Here is a 23569-nt window from a genome sequence, read left to right on the forward strand (position 1 = left end):
TGACGTTGACATTGACACTTGACAGCCGGTACACACAAATAATTGTAAAATATTGCCATTAAAATCCCATGCCTACATTAATAGTCTGATAAATAATATATATTTATCAGATAAACGCTTTAGGTGTCAAAGGATAAACGAGCACAATATGTGCTCTTTAGTACAAAAAAAATTCTCCGTCTCCTATAAAAATGATTGAGGTGTCATTCAATTCGGAATTGAATAAACTTAGTTTTTGAAAAAATTGGAGGCACTCTTGCAAAAATTTCAAAAGTTATAAACAATTAACTAAAAATGAAAAGGGGTTCGGTTTTTGACTCATAACTCAAAAACAATTTGAGATATTTATTTAATTTGACAAAAGATTCAAAAAGAATAAGAAAATTTTCTAACAAAAACTGTAACCTTTAAAAGTCTATAGTCCACAACTTTAGGCTTTTTACACAACAATATCACTTCTCAAAAAGGTTCTTTTAGGGCGACACTTTTCGTTTTGATTCACATACATTATATTTTTAATAATAAGCTTTACGGCTCTGGGTTCTGGCCCTTTTGAGCCCGGATTCACAAACAATAAATTAATTATCTCGGACCAATAATAGAAAGACCTGCCTCGCAAGACGTTACCTCTCTGTCAAAGAATCAACGATCTATTTACCTATATAGAGCGGGGCATTTAGAAGTGTTTGTAAAGTTGAGCGGCTAACGCGTGTATAAAAACTAACAAACGCGTTAGATTGTTCGGTTGTATCGATGTTTCATTGTTGTAATCGTTTTCGTCGTCTAAAAAACTCCCTAAATATTCTTTTTTGTGTAGTAAGTAGTTCAATGGCATGAAAAACGGCCAACGACTTCTAATTCAGTAAAAGATGACGTGACGTTCAATTTGAAAATATTTCTATTTTATTTTTGTTATTCTTAACATGTTAGCCCTTGATTTCAGTCTCACCTGATGGTAAGTGATGATGCAATCTAAGATGGACGGTATGATTTCTACACGACATCATACCGGAACGCTAAATCGCTTAGCGGTACGTTTTGTAGGTAGGGTGGTAACCAGCCAGACCTGGCCCAATTAAGAAATCCTCAATCGGCCGAGGATCGAACCTAGGACCTCCGTCTTGTAAATCCACCGCGCGTACCAGTGCGCCACGGAGGTCGTCAAAAACATAATTATAATTTATAATAAATTTGTAATAAAAACAATATCTAAAAGAAAAATCGATTCTATTCTTCTAACGAACGAACGAACAGCAAAACATCGATCCATTAATTTAACGTTCTGTGTACAGATTATATTATTCTTGTTAAATATTTTCGATGAGTGAGTTTACCTCGTCCCCTTCAAAAAACGACAGGCATTTTGTTTCTGCATTTGGGTGCTATTTCATTTCCATGTCTAATTCGTCTATGTTAATTATTATATAGAGTTTGCACAATGTTGGGCAAAATTTGCCATTTCTATTTCTATTTCATGACAATATTCGTTAATAATGCTGTAGTAAAATGTTGAGCACCCCTGAGTCATATGTTTTTGTTTATTTACATTGTTTAAAATACCTACCCGATCTGACTATAGACAAATATTTATTTAACTAAATATTGCGCTGAAAATGGGGTTCCGCCGGCCGGACATGTCACCCCGCTAGGAAGGGTACCACTCGGATATTTTTATTTTTCGAGTAGTTACTAAATATTAATTTAAAAATCTAAATATCTATCTATAAATTCAGAATAAATTCAAGACATAGCAAAACAAACTACCGTCAACAAAAAAGATTTTCTTTGATTTTTCAAAGAGTTAGTGACTTGTAAACTTATTATGCTTCAGGTTTGTCCTCTAGATTACCACAAAGTATACACAGTAGTAAACACATGGTGCTGCCAGTCCACACTGTATTTGAGATGGATTTTTTTTTTTTTTTATACTGGTATCCCTGCTACCGGATCTGTAATCTTCATTACACATTCTGTGCGTCGCCGGGCTACACGTGCCTACGCGTCAGTTTTTTGTATAACGAAACAAACAGTTCAAAGATTACTTTCCTTTGTTAGTGTTAGAAAAGGGAAAACAAACTCCTTTATCTGAAGAATACGATAATATAGCAAGAAAAATTAAGAAATTGGGTAAGATACTGACGCGCGCACGACACAAAGAAAGGTCGTCCAAGTCTCCAAGAAGATTGTCCACCTCATCAACAGTGTCATCAGAATCGAAAAACTCATCAAGTCATCGCCCGCTTCATTGTCCGCATTGCAGGACATTAAACATTGAAGGTAAAATAAGTTCATATACCCTCATAATCTTTTTATGTCAATAGACATCATTGTTAACCTACGGGGTTATCACTTGAAAAAACGGATGTTTGGAACATAACATCGCGGGTAATCTACGGGATTATCACATTATAAATGACATGAGAAAAAATATGAACGTAACATTCGATAATTGCGTCTTAATAATCATAGCATTGCGGGTAGTCTTAGGGACTTTGCCGTAATTAACGAAAATAATAATATTGACGCAATTAATAACCTGCGGGGTTATCACTTGAAAAAACGGATTTTTGCAATATAACATCGCGGGTAATCTACGGGATTATCACTCTATAAACGACATGAGAAAAAATATCAATGTAACATTTGATAATTGCGTCTTATTAATCATAGCATTGCGGGTAGTCTTAGGGACTATCATTTTTACCGTAATTAACGCAAATAATAATTTTGAAATTATGATTCTTATTATGATTGATTCTAAGGGAATATCACACTACACGATATTAATCATTAGCATTAAGCATAGCGTGGCGGTCTCCGGGACTATCACCTTGTCTTAATTAACCCACGGCAATAAATTCTTGGCTAGTGGGAGGCTTTGGCTCTGGCACCCTACCGAAAAAGACGTACCGCCAAGCGATTTAGCGTTCCGGTACGATGTCGTCTAGAAACCGGAAGGGGTGTGGATTTTCATCCTCCTCCTATCAAGTTAGCCCGCTGCCCTCTTAGAATAGGGGAATAGAATAGGTGAAAACATATTCTGTTTGGTATTTTCTTATCATAAAAGGTGCCAATGCTTAAGGTTTTTCAACTAGAAAGTTGCTGATACCGCCAGTGAATTTCATTCGACTAATACGGTCGTCAATCCGGATACAGCAGCGCTGAAGTACCTACTCGTAGATTCGACTCGTAGAAGTCGACATTATCAGTACTTGACAATGAACTTCCTATGATTCTAGGAGAGAACCCTTCACAACCAAAGTGTTATAGCGATGTCATCCAGCTAGATCTGGCTATTCGCCTACAACACATAGCGGGGTCAGGTGCCAAAATATACGAGCAAGGAGGTTATACACGAATATTAAAAACTGCACCTTGCAACCTGGCACCAATGCTTAATCCGGAAGTGGTAGGTGCGACCACAGAGGCCGCACTTAAGAGATAAAAACAAACCATACAATAGAGCTACCGCAATATCAGCTAAGGAGCTGGCTGACACTACACTAATGTCGTCAGAACCAAAAATTACTGTGCCTATACAAATACTGTTGGATACCCTTAAATTCAGGTGTTCTAGCCATGATTCTATGGTATGAAGGAATTTACTCCTTAATACGCTGAAGTAAGATATCAGAGATCAACATCAATAAACTTCTCTTTGGTTAAGGTTTGGCTGAAAAAAAAAAAATAAAAGATCTGGAGCGGAAATGAAACTCGCTCCTATGAAGCTGTCCTCCACAAAGGATAAGCCATAAGGGGAACATAGAAACTGGTCTATTTCTCCTCAGAATTACAGGTTAAAAGTTACTCGGAAGACAAAGGAGCCTGCCTACAAGAATCACCACGCCAACTCTGACGTGACGACAGTTTGAACTGTCGTCACATGGTCGTCACGTCCGTCGCGACATCGCGATCGAAAGTCGAAACCACCAACAGACAGGGTAAGATATGCCGGCAGGCTTTCAAACTTTTATGATTGGTGGTCAGTGATGCTATTATAATGTCATAGATAAAAGGGTACCTAAAAGATGCCTCTTTTGAGTCAACGACTTTTATTGTTCCTTCGGTACATTCGAGTTCACCAAAACAGAGAAACGTTCCTGTAAGGCTAATACTTCCATGTCGGAAAATATTGATATACGAACGTCCTATCCATGATCTTACATGTAATAGACGCTATTACGGAATGCAAACTTTGCTTAGATCAACTTTTAATTCCTTCATTTTTAATTAGAAAACATAATGGGAAATATAGATTCATACTAAACTTCAAATAACTGAACAGATTTATTGACACCTCTTATGTTCAACTTAAGATTTATAAACAGCACCAAAGCTTGTTTTTAAAACTATTTTATAAGTCCTCTAAACCTGAGGGATGCTTAATTTTTGATTAGCATTAATCATAATAATAAAAACATATACACATGTAGGTATATTCGTTTTAAATTTGGAGAAAAACTAATAATTTAATGTATTTTGGCCGTATTACTGCGTCCGTTGTCTGGATCAAAATAATGAAAGCAGTGACCAATTTACTGAGATCAAGTAGTCACAATATATTTTGATGATATTTTATTATATCTAATAATAGCTTATACTCCCAAAAGGCCTTGGGGATTATTATCAGTACCTACTGTTCATCTATGCTTATAATAAATCTGTTGAGAGGTCAACTTAATAATGTTCGTAAGTTCCTGGGTTTCATAATCAATTCTCAGAACAGAACTACAAATCACTTTACCTGAGGAAAAGATTTTGAAAATTAAAAAGGAAGTCAATAAATTGCAAATATTAACTGTATTATAGCTGTAAGGTCATATCATTCGCTTGTTTATTGGGGTTACTTACTTTAGAATACCCGCCGTCCGATACGGATGGCTCTAAACAAACGAGAAAAAAGAAAAAAAAAAAAAAAAAAAACAAAAATGGAAATATGACAATATTTGAAAGATTACAAATAGAACAAATATTTGACCATCATCATTATTAACTAGTATTTAGTGGTTAATGATATTCATCAAACTGAGTTTTGTATAGAAATCTATAGCGAAGCCTCAACTACGGGTTGGGGAGCGGCCTGTGGAGAGGAACGTGCTAGTGTTATGTGGTCGGACACAGTACGTGAACGACACATCTATTATTTAGTACAATAATTATTTTTATTGGCAGCATTCCGGACTCGACGGAAAATTTTGCAAAGTTTTATCAAAATACTCAAATTATTCTTACGAATTCTCAGCTATTTCATACACTAACCGCATGGGAGGCGGTGAATTCCCAAACCTTACAACAAACAAGAAACTGTATACTGTAACTTGCATCTTACAAGTACATCAGTTCAGCAGACTATTATGTCGCAGATAAAGAACCACGTTGCGTCCATCCAAAAATTGAATGGGAACTATCATGATGCCAACCTTTTGGAAAACCAGAAACTGATTTATTCACAAGGAGGCTGACTAAAAAATGTGCAAGATACATTTCTTGGCATAGAGATCCTGACGCTTTTATTATAGATGCATTTACAATTTAATAGTTGAGTAAAATATTTGATAACAATGCAAAAAGGATCAATGATAGCCCCACTCTGGCTGACACAACCGTGGTACCCCTTATAAAAGAGTCTTTTTACTTTCAGAACCACTTATAATTAAACCACCATAAACGCTGTTTATCTCCCATTCCAGCAACCGAGATGTACATCAAGAGATTGCCCTGGTTACAGGAATGTTGTCTTCTCTTTCCGAGAACTCAGTAAGGCAATACAATACAAACCTAAAGAAGTGGTGTATATATTTTGTAAATACAGTAATATTAATTTGTATCTTGGTACCGTACCAAATGTTATAAGTTTTTTAATATTATTTTATGAATCAGGTTTGCAATATGGAACAGCTGTAGATCAGCTCTTTGACTAATTCTGGGCGAAGAAGTGGTCAATGATAACCATATTAAAACTTTAATGAGGGAGTTTATAGACTAAACAAATACAAAACTATTATACCTGGGAAACATTTATTATACTTACTTTTTATAGCAAATTGGTTCTCCAATGAATCATTGAGTTTCAAAAAACTGAATTAAAATATTTTCTATTTAATAATGATACCCGATTTAATCAAAAGCTCTCGTCCTGAAACATCTCAATTGATTCATCATCTGTATTGATTATTCCAAATTTTCCAGAAATATGTCCTGTTGGTACACTACATTTTTATTTTCATACAACACAAAGCTTGCGTAGTGAAAATAAACTTTTTATAAGACCTAGAAAGTCACAAAAATCAGTTGTGCTCACAGTGTGCCACGACTTCCAAAGCTAATGGGCTGAATATAAATTTAAATCTGATTATAAAATATGCAGGGTGGAGCAGTAACTCCCTAACATTTGAAAAATTCTGTAATAGATATATAACTAAGTATAATTTTGATAGTTTTGTACTTTTCAATACTGTTTATATTAAAAATAATGTTCTAATGATTGATCACAAGACCGATAATAATAATTGATCAACAATTTTAATAATTGTATCTTTTTTCCTCGGGAATAAAATTATTCACTGTGATCTAAAAGTTGATATTTTCACTCTCAACATCTACTGTGTATACTTTGTGGTAATCTAGAGGACAAACCTGAAGCATAATTAATGATTAAACGAACTTACCTGTACGTGAAGTTCTATCATAATTATGCGAAGGTTTGTCCGAATAGATTACCACCCCGCCCACCCCATTGTGCAATTTCCCGAATAATATATAAAGTCTATATAATTTATATATACAATATTTATTATATAATATGATTATATAAGAATTACTACTTGTCTAACTTAATTTCAATTTCAAATTTTGAATATCAACTTTAGTAACTGCATAAACTGCTCTGCTCTAAACTGAATGAAGATTACAGATCCGGTAGCAGGGATACCAGTATAAAAAAAAAAAAAAAATCCATCTCAAATACAGTGTGGACTGGCAGCACCGTGTGTTTACTACTGTGTATACTTTGTGGTAATCTATTCGGACAAACCTTCGCATAATTATGATAGAACTTCACGTACAGGTAAGTTCGTTTAATCATTAATTATATTTTTCCAATGCTCTGTTTTCATAAAAATCAACATAAAAAAATATACATCTATATCACTCAAACTCAAACTGTTCGTGCCGTGTTGCAAGAACCAGCTTTCTTGACTAAGGGCCCCGTATTGGTTCCAAACTAGTCGGCATACTCCGACCTAATATCACGTGAGTTTTAGCCAGTTTTAGCCGTGTTTCATAATCTAAGTCATGTAGTTTGAGACTGAGAAAAAGTTTTGATCTAATTAGCATACGTTAACAGGACTAAGAGGCCGTACTCTAGTATTTTAGCTGAGTACGAACTAGGCCTATCGGTTTAATGTGATTTGTAGCCATTTTAAATTACTAAGAAAAAATTAAAATACTGCGGTTGTTCTATCTACTAATATTTTAATTAATAAAAGGTATGTAAAACTGTTTTTACAAAGAATATGTTTAGCTGCTTTCATTGGGGCTAGCAAAATACTTCTCTTTCAAATAATAGCTACATGGGTGACAATTAGATCGAAGAACGTTAGAACTCATGCACTCGGATGAACAGAAGTAAACTTGTTTGCACCAATTGCATAAAATCTTTCCGCCTTTCAGTGGCAGGATACATTCAAAACACACGTCGTACTTTTTTGCCTGAAAGGAAAAAGTTTAACTATAGTATGTAGTGATCGTCATGAAATTATATATAGCGCGAAAACACTTACGTCATTATCTAATTCTGGCTTCACGTAAGACAGTTGCCATTGAAAAAAAGCTAATTTAAACTTTTTCTCAGACTTGTACTGTTTCAACAGCCGGCCAACGTCTTTATCTATAGCTGTTTTTATTGGTGTAGTAATCTTTGATGCGATAGCTAAGTCGCTGTTAAGTCGATCATAATTCTGCCACGATAAAAACACAACGATGCTCAGTAAATGCGTCATGATACGTTGGTCTTTGTATACCTTCTTCTTAGTATCAGATAATATATCCCATATTTCGAGACAACGTTGTGGGGAGAGCCATAACCCTGCACTTTTTAAATCTTGGCATGACTTTAATATAATTTGCCAGTGTCGGTGTTTGTATCTGAAACATTCAAATCCAATCTATCCAACTACTACATTGGATGAAACCTTCTCAAGTTTCCAGCCAAATTTCTGAAATATTTAAGTAAGTTACAAGTATCTTCTACTTTTGGCATCTAAATAACATTATCAACAAAAGAAGTTTTACGACAAGGATGAAATTTTACGATTGCTTTTGACTTCGTTGTTTTGTGTTGTTACTTTAATTTGCTATCTATGAAGCTGTGAACAATTCAGGGTCTGCATGTGGTCTTACTTACTTATCAATGGATACAATAAGATCTTTCATGATTTTGGCTTGTACCCATCTAACGTAAACGAGCCGTGCACAGTCGGTCACAAGATCAATCGCTTGTCTATAATCTTCGACATCATCCGCGCCTTTTCCAGTTTGTTTCATAGATGACTTGTTGCTTTTCATAGATTTATCACCTTTTTTACTAACTTTTGTTTCTGAAATTTTCCCTGCTGTAAAACGGTATAAAAGTATTATATTTTAGCACGCTTAGTGAAACATTTTAGCGGAGCTTTAAGACCGAAATGAATTAATTGATTATGAAACACGGCTAAAACTCACGTGATATTAGGTCGGAGTATACCCGACTAGTTTCGAACCCATACGGGGCCCTTAGTCATGAGCTGGTTCTTGCATCGCGGCACGATCCAAACTGATCGTGCCGCGAACTAGTCGGGCATACTCCGACGTAATATCACGTGAGTTTTAGCCGTGTTTCATAATCAATTAATATGAATAACACTCACGATAGTTTAAATTCAAAAAACCGAAATGAATTCTTAATATATGTATTTAAAATGTTGTTATACACATTAAGCCCATAATAAGTACCTACTTCAAATCAAATAAAAATGCTAACAACTAAACGAAATTGGCAAAGGCATAGGAAGTCTCCTACCAGGTGGATTAACAGCTTTCGAATGGGAGTTTTCCACTTCATTTAATGTTTGTTTGGCGAAAACAAAGAAATTCTGGAATTTTTCTTCACGATTCTGACATTGTAGCAATGGATCAGCTCCATATAGCAAAAGGTCTGTTAACTGAAATAATGTAATTATTTTGATATGAAAATGTCCTCAATTTAGAATGTATATATCATAGAATACACGTGTAGTGATGATTCTTTACCCTTTGCAGTCGTTCTACGCTCGTAATGTTTTTAAAGTATGGGAAACTAAACATTTTCAAAAGAACACTTTGATTACAATTATTTATAACCGCGTTTAGATTTATTTTAGGATTCTTTATAAAAACATTGAAAATTTCATCGGTTTTGCTCATCGCGACATCTAGCGCAGCACAACCTTTATACAATGCTGTAGGATTGCAATTGTAATCAAGTAATAGTGCCAATAATTGATGACAGATCTGTAATCAACAATTTATATCTGTAGTCATTCTAAATAAGTCCTGTAATTCTCTTTATGTTATACAACGTACATCATCTTCCATTTCGTTTTCAGTCTTCTTTGCTAAAACGGCATGAAGAAGTGTAGGTCCATCAATTTGTTCAGCTGTTAGTCCTTGGAGATCTTGTTCATGGACTAGCCTGTGCTGTGCATCAGCTCCGGACTCCAACAATGCTCTCACAATTTCAAGATTATCGTATGATAATGAACGAGATACAGCAATATCCAAAGGAGTGTAATTATATAGCTTAAAATTAACATAATATTATTAATTTATATTAGAAATCTAAATAACTAAAATAAATTGATTATATCTAATATCTTGCCTGATGGTAAATTTCGTTAATGTTTGCTCCATAATGCACTAAATGCCGTATCAAATCAGGGGAATTAGACATTACAGCTAATAAAAGAGCGGGATGTGGACATCGCACTAACTTTGGGTTAGCTCCGTCTGATAACAATTGCAGAATGGTAGACATTGCTCTTTGTAATCTACAATAATTACAAAAAAGTGAGATATTAGTGAATTAAAAAGTGAGATAGAATAAGCTAGTTGCGACTGTTTTTTAGACTGTTTTTTGTCCTCTAAGCGATTTAGTTAATTTTTATCATAGATTTCAATAATTGTTACATAAAAATATGCAATTATTTTATACTGACTTATTGGACTTTAATATATCTGTTTTAGTAATTGAAATTTCTTCATTTTCTATGTTTTGCCACATAATTTCTTTGCTTGTTTTCCTTATATCTCTCAATATTTTATTGGACTGTGACTTTTTTACACTCTTATCAGTCACTTTCTTGGGTTCGTCGTCGAAAGTGTCCATGTCAACTTCTTTAACCATATCGATAACATTCAGAATAAACTGTACAGGACCGGCCTCCGTTGATAATAAATTAACATCTGATACTGTAGTAGAATATTCACGGGCTATACTCTCATAAAGTTTCTTATTTTCAGAAAATAGATCATCTGATTTCAAAACATCTTCAGGAACGGTACTTTGAATAATTTCAGTCTTTTTTCTAGTTCCCGGTTGATCTTTAATCGATAGAAAAGACTTTATTTTTTTCGAACTCATTATTCTGTTACTTTTACTGGGACTCTTTGTTAACGCACTGCTTATACCAGAAAGGTGTTCACGTGTCATATTCCACTCAATTACTGTCAGTTCTACTGGCCCTATAAAAGTGCAGTACGTTTTGTATTCATACGTTTTCTAAAGTAACTATAATAGGTACATCATTTTACAATCAAGTTGAATTAAGAATTAAAAAAAACTAACCCTTAACTTGATCTATTGCAGCCGGTAATAAAGCTTTTAGCATTTCGCTAGGTGGTATATCGTGAACAATGCAGATATATTGCATTAAGGCCACTCCAAGAGGTGTACAACAGCTGTCATTGTAAGAGTCCACATTTGCACCAGCCTCCACCAGAAAATGTACAGTATCTGGTTTATCTCCAACCTAAAGTTTTGAAATATGGGTATTTGTAAAAGATAATAAAGATAATATTACAAGTATGAACAGTATGCCTGCCTTCCGAATCGGTCGTAGAATCTTTACAAATAGTCAACCGACGTTTCAAAAGTGCTTGTTAACTAAGGCTACTTAAAATAAATGAATTTAGAAATTTGACAAAAAATTTAAAGAAATACAGAAATATCTTTAATAGATCAGAGATCTTATCAATTTCTATATCAGGCAAGGAAATACGTATTGTACTTAGTTTGTATTAAGTTAATACGTAAAAAAGTAATTATTTGTAGGAAATATGATGTAAATTAAAATCATCATAAACTCTTACAGTAGCATACATAACCGCTGAATTGCCTCGGACATCAGCAACGTCTGGATTAACATGGTTATCGTTCACCAACTGGGCAACAACGTCGATATGACCTAAGAAGGCAGCCATGAGTACTGTTCTAAAAGTACAAAAGTAAATTTTATTATTTATAATAATCTCAAAATACACTAGTAAAGTATTTGGTCTGTCAATTACTTATTAGTAAAATAAAACTTACCGTTAAGTCACTAGCGGCAAAGCTTTATAAAAAATACTCTTACCTACAATCTAATTCGTGATTTCCAGCTAGTTTAAACTGTATTCTAGGTCCCGTGAGAATATACTTCAGATCTAATCTTTTATCACATCGCTGTTTCTCGTGTTTATAACTATGTTTCATCATATTTATCACCGTGCTATTGTTATTCCAAGCGTAATAGGTGTTTTCGTTATCAAAAGAATCCCGGTCATTCTAAAAAGTAACAATTTAGCTAGCTAACTAGCAAATCTTAATTTTAATGTCTCTTTTCCCATATCCCACATACGTGGGCTCAGCAAAATATGTCAATCTCCTCAATTCATCTCTATTACTCGTCAACTCATCATCCACTGCCTTTACACACAAGTCATCTTTCACACACTCCAACCATCTCTTCTCTGGTCTTCCTCTGGGAAATTCAAAATTCTTCTTTCTTCTTCTTCTTATTTGAGCTTCTTAAAAAGAGTTTATTTTTAAAACAAATACATTACATTTTTATCTGTAGGCTATCCAAAACCTTAACATAAGCAAGATTTAATTTGTAAAATGCACAATTAAATCATCTCGAATTTAACACAACACCTAAAATATGGCATATCAGTTTAAATAGTAAATAGTTCACTTGTTCCGGGCCCGGTTCCACTTCTTTTAAAGTGTATAACTTTCCTTTGTAGTAATCACGATCAAAAGATTCGGTATAGCAAAGAGGACTATCAAGATCAGTGCAATAACTGGGGTAGAGTTTTCTCCATTTCTCTGCAGCTATCAGCGGGTCTGCGCCGCTCTGTTTGAGAAGCTCAATGGCTTTGTTTGTTTCTCCGATCTAGAAATAATATACCAGTCATGAAACACGTAACAGTACTCCTACTTTTGGATTAGTTATATAGATCCTAATTATTCTCTCCTTGTTCTTATCCCACTTAAGTAGCAAAATATGTCATTCTCCTGGATCTTAATATTTGTTCTAAATATTCATTATCAGACTATTTTTAATGACTTACTACAGGGTTAGGTTAGGTCAGGTGCTTTAATGCGTTATAACAAAAATATATTGGGTATTGATAATTACCTGGACTGGCTTAACGTGTCCAAGCCACAGAGGTCCTTGGACACCTTACATCACCAAATTCCCAATTCTAACCTACTGAACATTTTTCGGAAGAAGAAAGCTTTAAATTTCATATCTCGACCAATGACTCGAAACCACCAAACCACTGGACCAAAGAGGCAGTTAACTATTGCAATAGTACTAACTTTTTCGATTTCTGTACATAACAAAATCCTGTGAGACTCCACAACAGTTCGCCCAATATTTGTACTAACAAACTCTGGCACAATGCTCGGGCCTTCAGGTCTCCAAGCTAGCCTCACTAACTGATTTCCACGCCACAGACCCACATCTTCGTGGGCATCAGCATGAGATTGTATTCCTGGGCCCCATCGTACATCATTTAAAAATAAACCCTGAAACAAAACCCTTATAGGTTTGTTAAGATTGACTTTCAAAATTTGACTGTTGTGGCTATTTAAGAGTAGGTATTTATTCGTAGAACAGCGATTATATCTGAGTTCTAAAATCTATGACTATTAATACTACCTAGTTACTTAGCTAGCTAGCTACTAGTTATTTTAACATAAACTCAGAGAACGAGTGATAACGTAACGCTATTAGAAAACGATTTTTGCATAACTGACAATACTATTGATAAAGAAAGATGAGGACGAATTCGAAAATTATACTGTCGAATTAAGATCGTTTACAAAAACTGATACAAATAAAGGAGGTATGTATGAGAGGAATTACATAAAATGTTCTTCCATCCGGAAATGACAGAGTTCCATAACCATGCATCTTGTTGCAATAGAAGTGTCCCTCGTACGTAATGTCCAAGTTTTCAGAGCCGTGGTACTGCCAGCGGTAGTCGCCCACACCGTGCATAGTGTCCCGAATAAAATGGCCATCGTAAGATTCTATTGACTGAAAATCATTTTTGAAATGAGATTTTTTTAACGAGGTCTTATTGTGGAAATAGTTACATTAGCTATTTCAGAAAAATATTCTAAGCTTTCTATTCGTTTATCACTAAATACTTAACGTTCGTAACGGAATTATTATCTTTTATTTCCTAGTCTGCGACTTAGCTCAGTTTTTTAGCATAACTAATCTCCTTTTGTTTTCCATGAAATTCTGGTTTCAGAATGAGGAATGTATTTACTTTAATAAAATTTAATAAATTGTGTAGTATTCCATTATTACATATTATGTAGGCTTCACTTATTATTATTTGGTTTATTTCCTAGTCTACAACTTTGCTCAGTTTTTAACATTACAAATTTCCTTTTGTGTTCCATGAAATTTTGGTTTAGCTATTACGTGGTTATAATAAGTAAATTTTGCGGATGTTTAATAAAATGTTTGAATAATAGTTTTGGCCTACCTGAGCTCCAGACCAATGGTATTCGCCTTCTCCACATTTCCTGTTTTCCTTGTCCTTTTCTCCCAAGTAATATTCTTGGTATTCCCAATTTTTGTCACGAAGAGTCGGCGGTGGTTGACAGAATGTAGTAAATTTATCAGATTCAGACATTGCTCAGTTTCAAAGCATAATGTATAATGTGTAATAGCTGACTACTTGAATTTAACGTTATTTTTAAAGCAATCTCCAAAATATCGACGTGAATCAGAATAATAAAATACTAGGACAATACATGTAATAAAATATCATTTTGATGTCTATTTTGTCAATCAAGTGATATATAGACGTTAAAATAGAGTTCCGAAGTTATTTCTGTTGCCAATAAATAAAAAATAAAACAATTAAAACTTCATTTGATGAATAATTTGTAAGCTAACAATCGGACTGGATATTGTTTGGTAGTTGATAAAATAAAAAAACAATTAAAACAAAAAACACGTTTAATTAGGTACTTCATACCTGGAATATTAAATTATTTAATCTAGGAATTTGTCAAAAAAATATAAAATGTTATAAAAATCAATATAAAATTAAAGAAAAATGCATTTGGCATTGATCCTTTTAACTAGCTTATTTACAGTTTCGTAATCTTATTCAATTTTACCTTTATTAATAGGTACTTTATTCTTTAGAATCCAGGTATTTATCAAAAAATATATGACTTTTTAGGCATAAAAGTAATATAAAATTAAAACTATTTGCAGTTTTCGGAAATATGAGCCGGTTATTTAGGATTTAGGATACAGCCCCTGTTAAACTATGTAAATAGGTACTTTACTCCCACGGTCCAACTCTCTTATGTTGCGATCATTAGATATATCTAGCAGTTCTAGCACATATACAGGTTGCTCGGGAGTAAGTCCCATAAGCTCAAGGTATTAAAGAGACCACTTATAGGAACCGATCTGCTTACCTAATATTTTATTAACTACAAAAAAATCCATTTTATTACACAAAGTAATTCAAGTAATACCATGTGACATACGCCTTTAGCTAACAAAGTTGCATTTTAAAGTATAAATACGTCATTTATAAGGGACATATTTTAAGATCGATTTACAAAAGAAATATGATTTACTCCGAAAATATTCATTTTAGGACACAAATGTTCCTTGAACATTTTGAAATAATTTTAGTTAAAAAATATAACCCTAGACTTATGGAAAATACTCCCGAGCAGCCTGTATACATTTTCAATAATCTTTATCCTATATTTATAATTTGTATAATCTTGTCTTTGCAATTGTTGACTTGGGTTTCTTAACAGCAACAGCAACAGCTGGATTTTGCGCTTTCAAAGTAAGTGTATTCCTGCAATTAGAGATGTCAAAGTCAGAACATGATTGTGTTGGAAATTAGAAGGTACTGTCACTCTAGCCATGTTACATAGCGATTCTTTTCCTACAATCACTAACGCTTCAAAAATTAAAATATGGTACGACTAGCAAACTGAAGTGGCAGTGGGCGGGCCATATTTGTCGCAGAACAGATGGCCGTTGGAGCAGACATGTTCTGGAGTGGAGACCACGTATCAGCAAGCGCAGAGTAGGACTAGGACTAGGACTCCAGCTAGGTGGTCCAACGATATCAAGAAGGTAGTGGGAAGTGGCTGGATGAGGAAGGATCGTGTGTGGTGGCACGCTCTAGGAAAGGCCTTTGTCCAGCAGTGGACGGATACAGGCTGATGACTGAAGACCAATTCAATATAATCGTTATGAATGTCCAAAATAAAAAAACTTAGATGTTGTAGGTACATACTTAGAAGTCGTTCAATTAAAATTGAAACAATCATAAACTTCGGAATTTGCGAAGAACCGAATTTCGCAGCTTGTCTTGTCGCAGACGTTCGCTACTTAAGAATAAAAATATACTTACCAACAAAAAGGCCGCAGCTAAAATCAATGCCTTGTGCTTCGGTTGCACGGTTTGTACTGGATATCTGATGTTTGTAGCGAAACTGACGAGGTCGCGATCCCACGCGTGGGTAATTCTGCCCACTTGGCGGAGAGAATCGCCAGTTAAGATCTATAATCAAATGTTTAATTGAATAATTGTTTGAGTAAATTCTATTTTATTAATAGTTCATCATCATTATCATCACCACCATCATCATCATCAATTCATCATCATCATCAACATCATCTGATGGACGTCCACTCCTGGACATAGGCCTCTTGCAAGGACTTCCAAACACAACGGTCTCGAGCCTAAGAAGAAAAAAATTACAACCGATCAAAGAACGAATTTAAGAAAAGAAATTCCTCAAATGACAGTATTTTAAAAATACATTGGATATTTCTACATTAACTTGTAAATGAACATAGTCGTACTTATCTTAAATAGGTACTATAACTAATATGGTCTTTTTTTTAACAGAAGAATATTTGCCATATCGTTTTTTATGAAATATGACCAATATTCAAATTCCCCTCCAACTAGTCGGGCAAGACTGTGCTAGGAGTGGGTACGACAATAGACCAACGGGGTGGGGATCGAACCACCACCCCTCGGTGATAAGTCCGACCGCTCTTACCGTTGAGCTATTGAGGCTTATGTGACTAATATATGAAACAATAGATGGACAAGACAAAAATGTCCAAAATCTGAGATCTTACTCTGTTAGCAATTAATCTCAGCTAAGTAAGTAATCTGCGGTCGATTCAGTAATTACTTTGATAGATGGCCGCAAAGTTCCCTCGCCTACGTAGTTAGTGAATATGTTATTGTCAGTCAATACTGTGATTGATTACAATTGCAATTTGCGACTGTAAAACCCAAGTGATTTATCACCACTGAATATCCGCTCGTTTATTATTTCAACAATTTATTCCATTGAAATTATTAATTCAGTACCATTTATTATTATGGTTATAAACACGAAAAAAATTAATCAACATTTAATAATCACGATTAAATAATAATACAAAAAAGTCGATGTGATTTTTGTCAAAAATCAAATCAAAATCAAAAATCCTTTATTTCAAGTAGGCTCAGTTTACAAGCACTTTTGACACGTCAGTTGACTATTTGTAAAGATTCTACCACCGGTTCGGAAGGCAGGTTCTGCTGAGAAGATACCGGCAAGAAACTCAACAGTTGCTCTTTTGAAAAAGTCATACAGTATTATAATTTACAATTGATAACAATTACAATTTCTTATAGCTTTATTTCCTATAAGAAATTGTAATTGTTATCAATTGTAAATTATAATACTGTATGACTTTTTCAAAAGAGCCATACAGTATTATAATTTATAATTGTTTTAATAATACTACTTTTTTTAACTAACGACTAATACTGACATTTTTTTAGGAATTCGGAAGCAATTTCCGTTAATTTATAAAAACATAACAATGTAGTGAAGAATGAACTGACGGCATTGCTTGACGCCTTGGTCTATTGGAATTTTAGAAAAAAAGAAAAAAATATAGTAGCAGTTAGACCTAAGCGTCTAATAATTTGTTTTTTTGTCTCTCATTTATTTATTTGTCATTTTTTAATTTTCAACAATGTTAATATAAAATAATATTGAAAAACTCTTGAAAATTTATAAAAAAAATAAACCCGCAGCGGGACATTTGAGTGCCCAAGCAACCGACGCGCGGTCAGGGCTATACAGTAAGGAAACCTCCTGGAGATGTCTCGTACTTTCTAAGATATCATTTTCATTATTGAAGATTATTTGGAGACTAGATTTAAACTTTTTATCACGATCAGTCAAGGACGTAGCCAGGATTCTATCTAGGGGGAGGGGGGAGGCCATAACAAGCTATACTTACTCAAATTAAGTAATTTTCACTTAAGTAGTCAAGGTCGTAGACAGGATTTTAAACAGAGGGGGAGGGGGTCAGTACGTACGTCACCAATGGTCCCTCCTTCCATCCTGTATCGTAATCTAACCTTAAATTCCGAGAGTTGCAAAGACCGACGTCGCCAGCCCGCAGGCCCTTCAATGACGTACAACACGGTGTCGTTCACGTCTCGCACCAGGTAGAATGGCACCACCCACGTCCACTGCTGCTGTATCCTCCCGATGTAGTCTCCCGGAGGAGTCACTACCTTCATTTCCTGTTATCAGATTAAAGGAAATAGTGTTGTTACATACTCGTAGAACCTAATTAAAATAATCATCAAACTTGACGCATAATAAGTGAGTTCGATAGAGTATTGATGGTTTAGTCACCTATAGGCAATGATATATTTTATTAAAGACATAGACATTATTATTAAAGCACTAGGACGTCAAAACGGAGGCGAGCAAAGGCGTCTATTTGTCTTAATTTCATTTAGTCGCAAAGTTGTAAACAACGAAGGTTTCTTTAATACATAACAATTCTTAAATAATGTTTACATTGCTGAGTTGTGTGATAATTTACCATAACGACAGGTTCTTAAACATTCAGTCGATTTATTTATTGACTTGATGACTCATCGTTCAGTTTTGACTCAGGCAATATAAAACTGTGACAGTTTCTGTTCTTTTTTCAAGCTATGCTTTTCACAGTAATTGACTGCAAATAAGTTTGATGGTGATCCAGAGTATGGTAAAACGAGTTTGCCTCTTAGTCCCATTTACTCTTAACATGAAGATGTTTTATATAAATGGTAGAGAATACGATAGCCGGAAGGACATTCTCAAAGTAATTCTGAGGTACATACGCTTGGGAAACCCGGCCATAGGATATCGATTACGTAGCAGAGCGCTACGATCTATGCTACGTCTATTACGTATCCTATTGGTTGCCCGTTCATTCTCACTCACACAGTTTCCTTCCCAGATTCGGAACTATCAAAACTATTATATTTGCTTATAATGTAGCTTTCCATTGGTGAAAGAATTTTTCAAATCGGTTTAGTGGTTTAAGCGTAAAAGTATAACAAACTCACATTCGTTCGTTCGTCATTTATAAAGTAGTTAATATTGTTTTCTAAGTTTTAGATCTAGTCTATAACTAAAAATATGTCTGTTTTTTCTCATTTACTAACCTGTAATCTACAAGGGAACAAACAAGATGCTGCAGCCAGGCGTCTATGCAGCACCAAAGCTTCTTGTCTTGTATTGTCATGGAGATGCATGACGAAGGCTCGACCTGAGCCACACAAGCACCGTTGTGTCTTATCCGATACCTCACATGCTATGTAGAGAGTTTCCCCTTGTGGGACCTTCACTATGTAACGGTTCTCCGATTCTACTGTTGCAGTTACTGAAATGTAAAATCATATTTTAAACTAAACGTGTTTGCTTAATGACAAGCTGTTATGTTTCTTTACTTTAAATCATTATTTTATACAAAAGAGATAGAGCATAAACAGTCTTGCACATGAATGGCCTCAAATTGATATCACAATAATTCTGTGATTTTTTAAATCCTTTAAGATAATAATAATTAAGAAGTCTATAAGAATTTTTTAATCCGTAATAGTTCTGAAATTCTTACAACTATTCAATGAATATGTTATTTATTTTATTTTGCTATTCTCCGTGAAAAATATCATATCATATCATAATGAAAAATTCTTTTTCTTGGCGTAACCGTCAACACGTCATCACAATATATGCAATACACCAAGTCATCCAGGACACTACCCTGCGATGTGAGGCATAACACTGAAAATGGCCCCAGCTCAGCATACGTGACCATTTGAATTAGGAGTTGTAGCGCTGATTTTCAACTGCAACCACAGATCGGGTACCGCCACAAACACTGCCAACAAAACCTTATAATCTAAACCAAACCTACACTGACATTTAAACTAAAAATGTTTTCTAACCATCAACAAGTTCCACAGTCTGTTGTATCTGTAGACTTGTAGCGCCGATGAGGAAGTCCAGGCCGTGCATGGGGATGAATTGCCCTCTCGCGGCAGTCGATTGCCACCCTGTAGTCGACACCGGAAGCTCGGCCCGGTCACCCTCTGTAAACAATATCAATGCAGCTTAGCATATAAACATAGAAGTGTCTGTTTGTGATTTCAAAATGAATGTGTTTTCTCAAGTCTTTTACACTTTAATTAAGTAAGTAGCTAAGTATCTTTACACGATACTAAAATACATGTTTTTTTTAAATTGTGTGACTGTCTGTTTGTCAAGGTTAATCTCTAGAACAGCCGAACTAATGGATTGGAACTTTCTTTATAGAAAACGTTATTGAGCACCATAAAGACATGTATTGAATATCCACAGTTACCAATTCATTCTAGCAGAGCTACTGCGCGTTTTGGTATTGACTTATGATAGGGTAACCTTATTTATTGTGGATTTAGATTTTCTATACAGTTAATTAGATTTCCTATCATTAATAAAAAGAAGGCCATGGAAAATACAATATTCCCTACGCTTCTGTATGGGTGTCAAACATGGACACTGACCAAACGAATTATTGACAAAATACAAAAATTCCAAAGAGCGACAGAGCGCAGCATGTTGGGCTTAAAACTCAGCGACCGTCAAAGGAACGTTGACATAAGGAATAGGACAAAACTAATTGATGCTGCAGAACTGGCGTGCAAACTAAAATGGCGATGGGCAGGTCACGTGGCGCGCACTAGAGACGGTCGGTGGAGCGAGAGAGTGTTACATTGGTGGCCGCGTGATCACATCCGGCCGCGCGGCAGACCGCACGCTCGTTGGAGAGACGATATCGAAGAGGTCGCAGGTCGTACATGGACGAGGCTTGCTGCAGACAGAGAGCGTTGGGTAGCGATGGAGGAGGCCTTTACCCGAAAATGGGTACCCAAATAAAACAATTAGAAAATTATCAACCTACAATAAATATTTATTATTTTAGAATTAAGTTTTGTTAATTTAATTTAGTTTTAAGTTCTTTATCCTTTTTAATTGTTTGTATTATATTATTTTGTATGTGTGATTTGGGAATAAACGGCTTATTATTATTATTATTATTATTATTATCATTAATATTTTTTTTTGAAACACGTTTCGTTAGTCTAATTCGTTTGAGTGTTTCGTTAGTCTAATCTAAAACAGAGAAAATAGTATAGGTACTTTAAATGTTTTTTTTAAATGTTTGTCTGTGTGAAAGATTTTCGTGCGGTTATTCACAGGTAGATTAGGTAAGTGAAACGACTAAAAAAACATATTAATTTATCCAATAAAAAACAGCATTTAATGTGGACGAAAACGCACTAATTTTAATAGATAACTCCGGCTTTAACAGGTATTAAAGTTTAATCAGACATTTGATTAGATAATTCTGTTTTTCTCCTAAATTGGGAATGAAAAAACTTTTATAATATCTATAGATAAATGCAATATAACATTAAATGCTTAGATAAAAACTTTCTTTCGCTCATGAGTTGAAACAATTACTATGACGTCAATCATTGTCTACTTTTGGAAGTCTGTTTGGCTTTCAATATATGGGTGGTAATGGTAAGGTTTACTGCAGTTGTGTGCATTTTAAGAAATTAAATATCACGTGTCTCAAACGGTGAAGGAAAAACATCGTGAGGAAACCTGCATACCAGAGAATTTTGAAGTCTGTCAATCCTCATTGAGCCAGTGTGGTGGACTATTGGCCTAACCCCTCTCATTCTGAGAGGAGACTCGAGCTCAGCAGTGAGCTGAATACGGGTTGATAATGATGAATGGTAAGCTCGGGGAAGGTGCACACTTCAAACTTGCACAGCGTTTGATAGAGACAGCTGACAGACTGCACATTCTGTAACGAAACAATTTCTATTGTACCTATTTGTGTTGACGGTTACGGAGGTAAGGTAGTGACGTACAGAGGTAATTTTTGTGTAATTTTGCATAACTTCTTACCTAAGGCTGGGGGTTGTATATTGATTACGAAGGGCATTGATCTCGTTGTATGACCCTCTAAAACAAAAACAAAGATGTTATGGTTTTTTTATATTCTAATTGTACTATTTAGCTATCTTAGGCCACCTAGTTGTAAAATGAAAATACATTTAACCGAACCTCACTTCTTAAAGGTTATTTTATATTATAGATATATTACGTGGCTACAAAACCACCGCAAAAAGTGATCCGAATTTAGCTACTGCATTGAGCGCACACATGCATAATTTTGTGTTTACTTACATTATATATTTTCTTAAGTATATATAGTTTTTACACTTCCTGAGCACACAACTCGACATTGTAGACAGTATTTAGGTATTAATTGTTTAAATAACGTTCGTTGTTTAATAACCGTCTATAAATGAAATTAAGACATTTATGACATTTATGCACATTTGTCCGCCTCAGCTTTGATGTGTTGGTGCCCTATCTTTAGTATAAAATATCGTTGAAGGTAGACAATGTTACATTCGGCGATAGAGATCATTTATTGCGCTACCTACTTTTTATAGGTATTATACGCCTGTAATAACACTTGCAATTTTATCATGATAGAACGAACGTTGATGATTATAAAAGAGCAACAGTTGAGTTTATTGCGAACTCTTCTCAACAGAAACTGTGTTCCGGACCGGTGGCAGTTTCTACAACTAGTAAAACTCGAAGTTTTAGAAGTTGTAACTTATACCCACTTGAAATAAACTAATTTTGAATTAGATTTGAGAAACACTGATATATAACACAATCAAAATACTTATCGTTCACTTTTTTGTCACCATAAGGATTAAAATCTAAGTTATTATCAAATAACAATGTACCATTGCAAATTTGTTCATTACCTTCAGTTGCTTCAGTGCCTTCAGATTCTACAGCTGAAGGTACGGGTCTATCGCCCGCTCTTCTGTAAGCCATGGCTGCTAAACCTCAAACACTGCTTAATAATGTGAAAAATCTTTAATTAAGATGTTCTTTGTCATTAGAACACGGCGATACTGTGTTATCGACACGATTCAATCGGCCGGCCTGTTATCAACTGATAAATGTTTGCTATTATCATTGGTGAACATGTTGCTGTGTATGTGGCTTAGTTCATGCAGTTTTAGGATGCCGTAATCACACAATAACATTTGGCTACATATCTTGGAAATGCGTTACTATTTAACCTGCGCTTAAGTGGGTTACCCACCGGGTAGGGGTAGGGTAGGGGTAGGGTAGGGGTAGGGTAGGGGTAGGGTAGGGTAGGGTAGGGGTAGGGTAGGGGTAGGGTAGGGTAGGGTATGGTAGGGTAGGGTAGGGTAGGCTAGGGGTAGGGTAGGGAAGGGGTAGGGGTAGTAGAAGGTCCGCTATTCTATACTAAAATAATAGGAAATGATGAATAGGAAAGATTTCTGACGTTGTAGGGGATAATCACTAGATCTACTAAATCGATTTTGAAAATTCTTTTACCAATAGAAAGCCACAATATTTGCGAGTGAGAGTTTATTGTGTAATTAAACTAATAAATTAAAGTGTAATTAGACTAGCTAATAAATATACAAAATATACCAAAGAGCCATTTACTTTATTTTTTTAGAGAGAGGAAGAAAGCTTTTATTTTTTAACTACGGAACCCTACTTCATTGTACGTTAATGCGAGCT

The 23569-nt window shown here is 34.9% G+C and overlaps 1 protein-coding gene across 1 annotated transcript; it reads right to left on the reverse strand.

The window, feature by feature from the left end:
• Positions 1–7518: 7518 nt before the first annotated feature.
• LOC112055874 (uncharacterized) lies at positions 7519–22843 on the reverse strand. Its single transcript, XM_052881997.1, has 18 exons — positions 22686–22843; positions 21902–21946; positions 14065–14164; positions 13431–13604; positions 12750–13090; positions 12495–12516; positions 12249–12449; positions 11649–11839; positions 11386–11506; positions 10862–11045; positions 10233–10758; positions 9896–10082; positions 9601–9816; positions 9289–9528; positions 9059–9200; positions 8405–8612; positions 7782–8145; positions 7519–7710 (listed from the first exon to the last, which is right to left on the reverse strand). Exons 1-18 carry the CDS (start codon positions 22841–22843, stop codon positions 7519–7521), a joined length of 3612 nt encoding a protein of 1203 aa, XP_052737957.1.
• Between the last annotated feature and the right edge of the window lie 726 nt (positions 22844–23569).

This window comes from Bicyclus anynana, chromosome 1 (genome assembly GCF_947172395.1).
Source record: "Bicyclus anynana chromosome 1, ilBicAnyn1.1, whole genome shotgun sequence".
NCBI classification, from domain to species: Eukaryota; Metazoa; Arthropoda; class Insecta; order Lepidoptera; family Nymphalidae; genus Bicyclus; species Bicyclus anynana.

Excerpts from the sequence above, each read along its gene's own strand:
- LOC112055874 (XM_052881997.1), bottom strand. The coding sequence starts at position 22,843 with ATGGCTTACAGAAGAGCGGGCGATAGACCCGTACCTTCAGCTGTAGAA. Across the intron at positions 11,507-11,648 it reads AATCACGAATTAGATTGTAG|AACAGTACTCATGGCTGCCT; the intron begins GTAAGAGTATTT and ends TTGTACTTTTAG. Across the intron at positions 8,146-8,404 it reads CTTATTGTATCCATTGATAA|ATACAAACACCGACACTGGC; the intron begins GTAAGTAAGACC and ends TGAATGTTTCAG.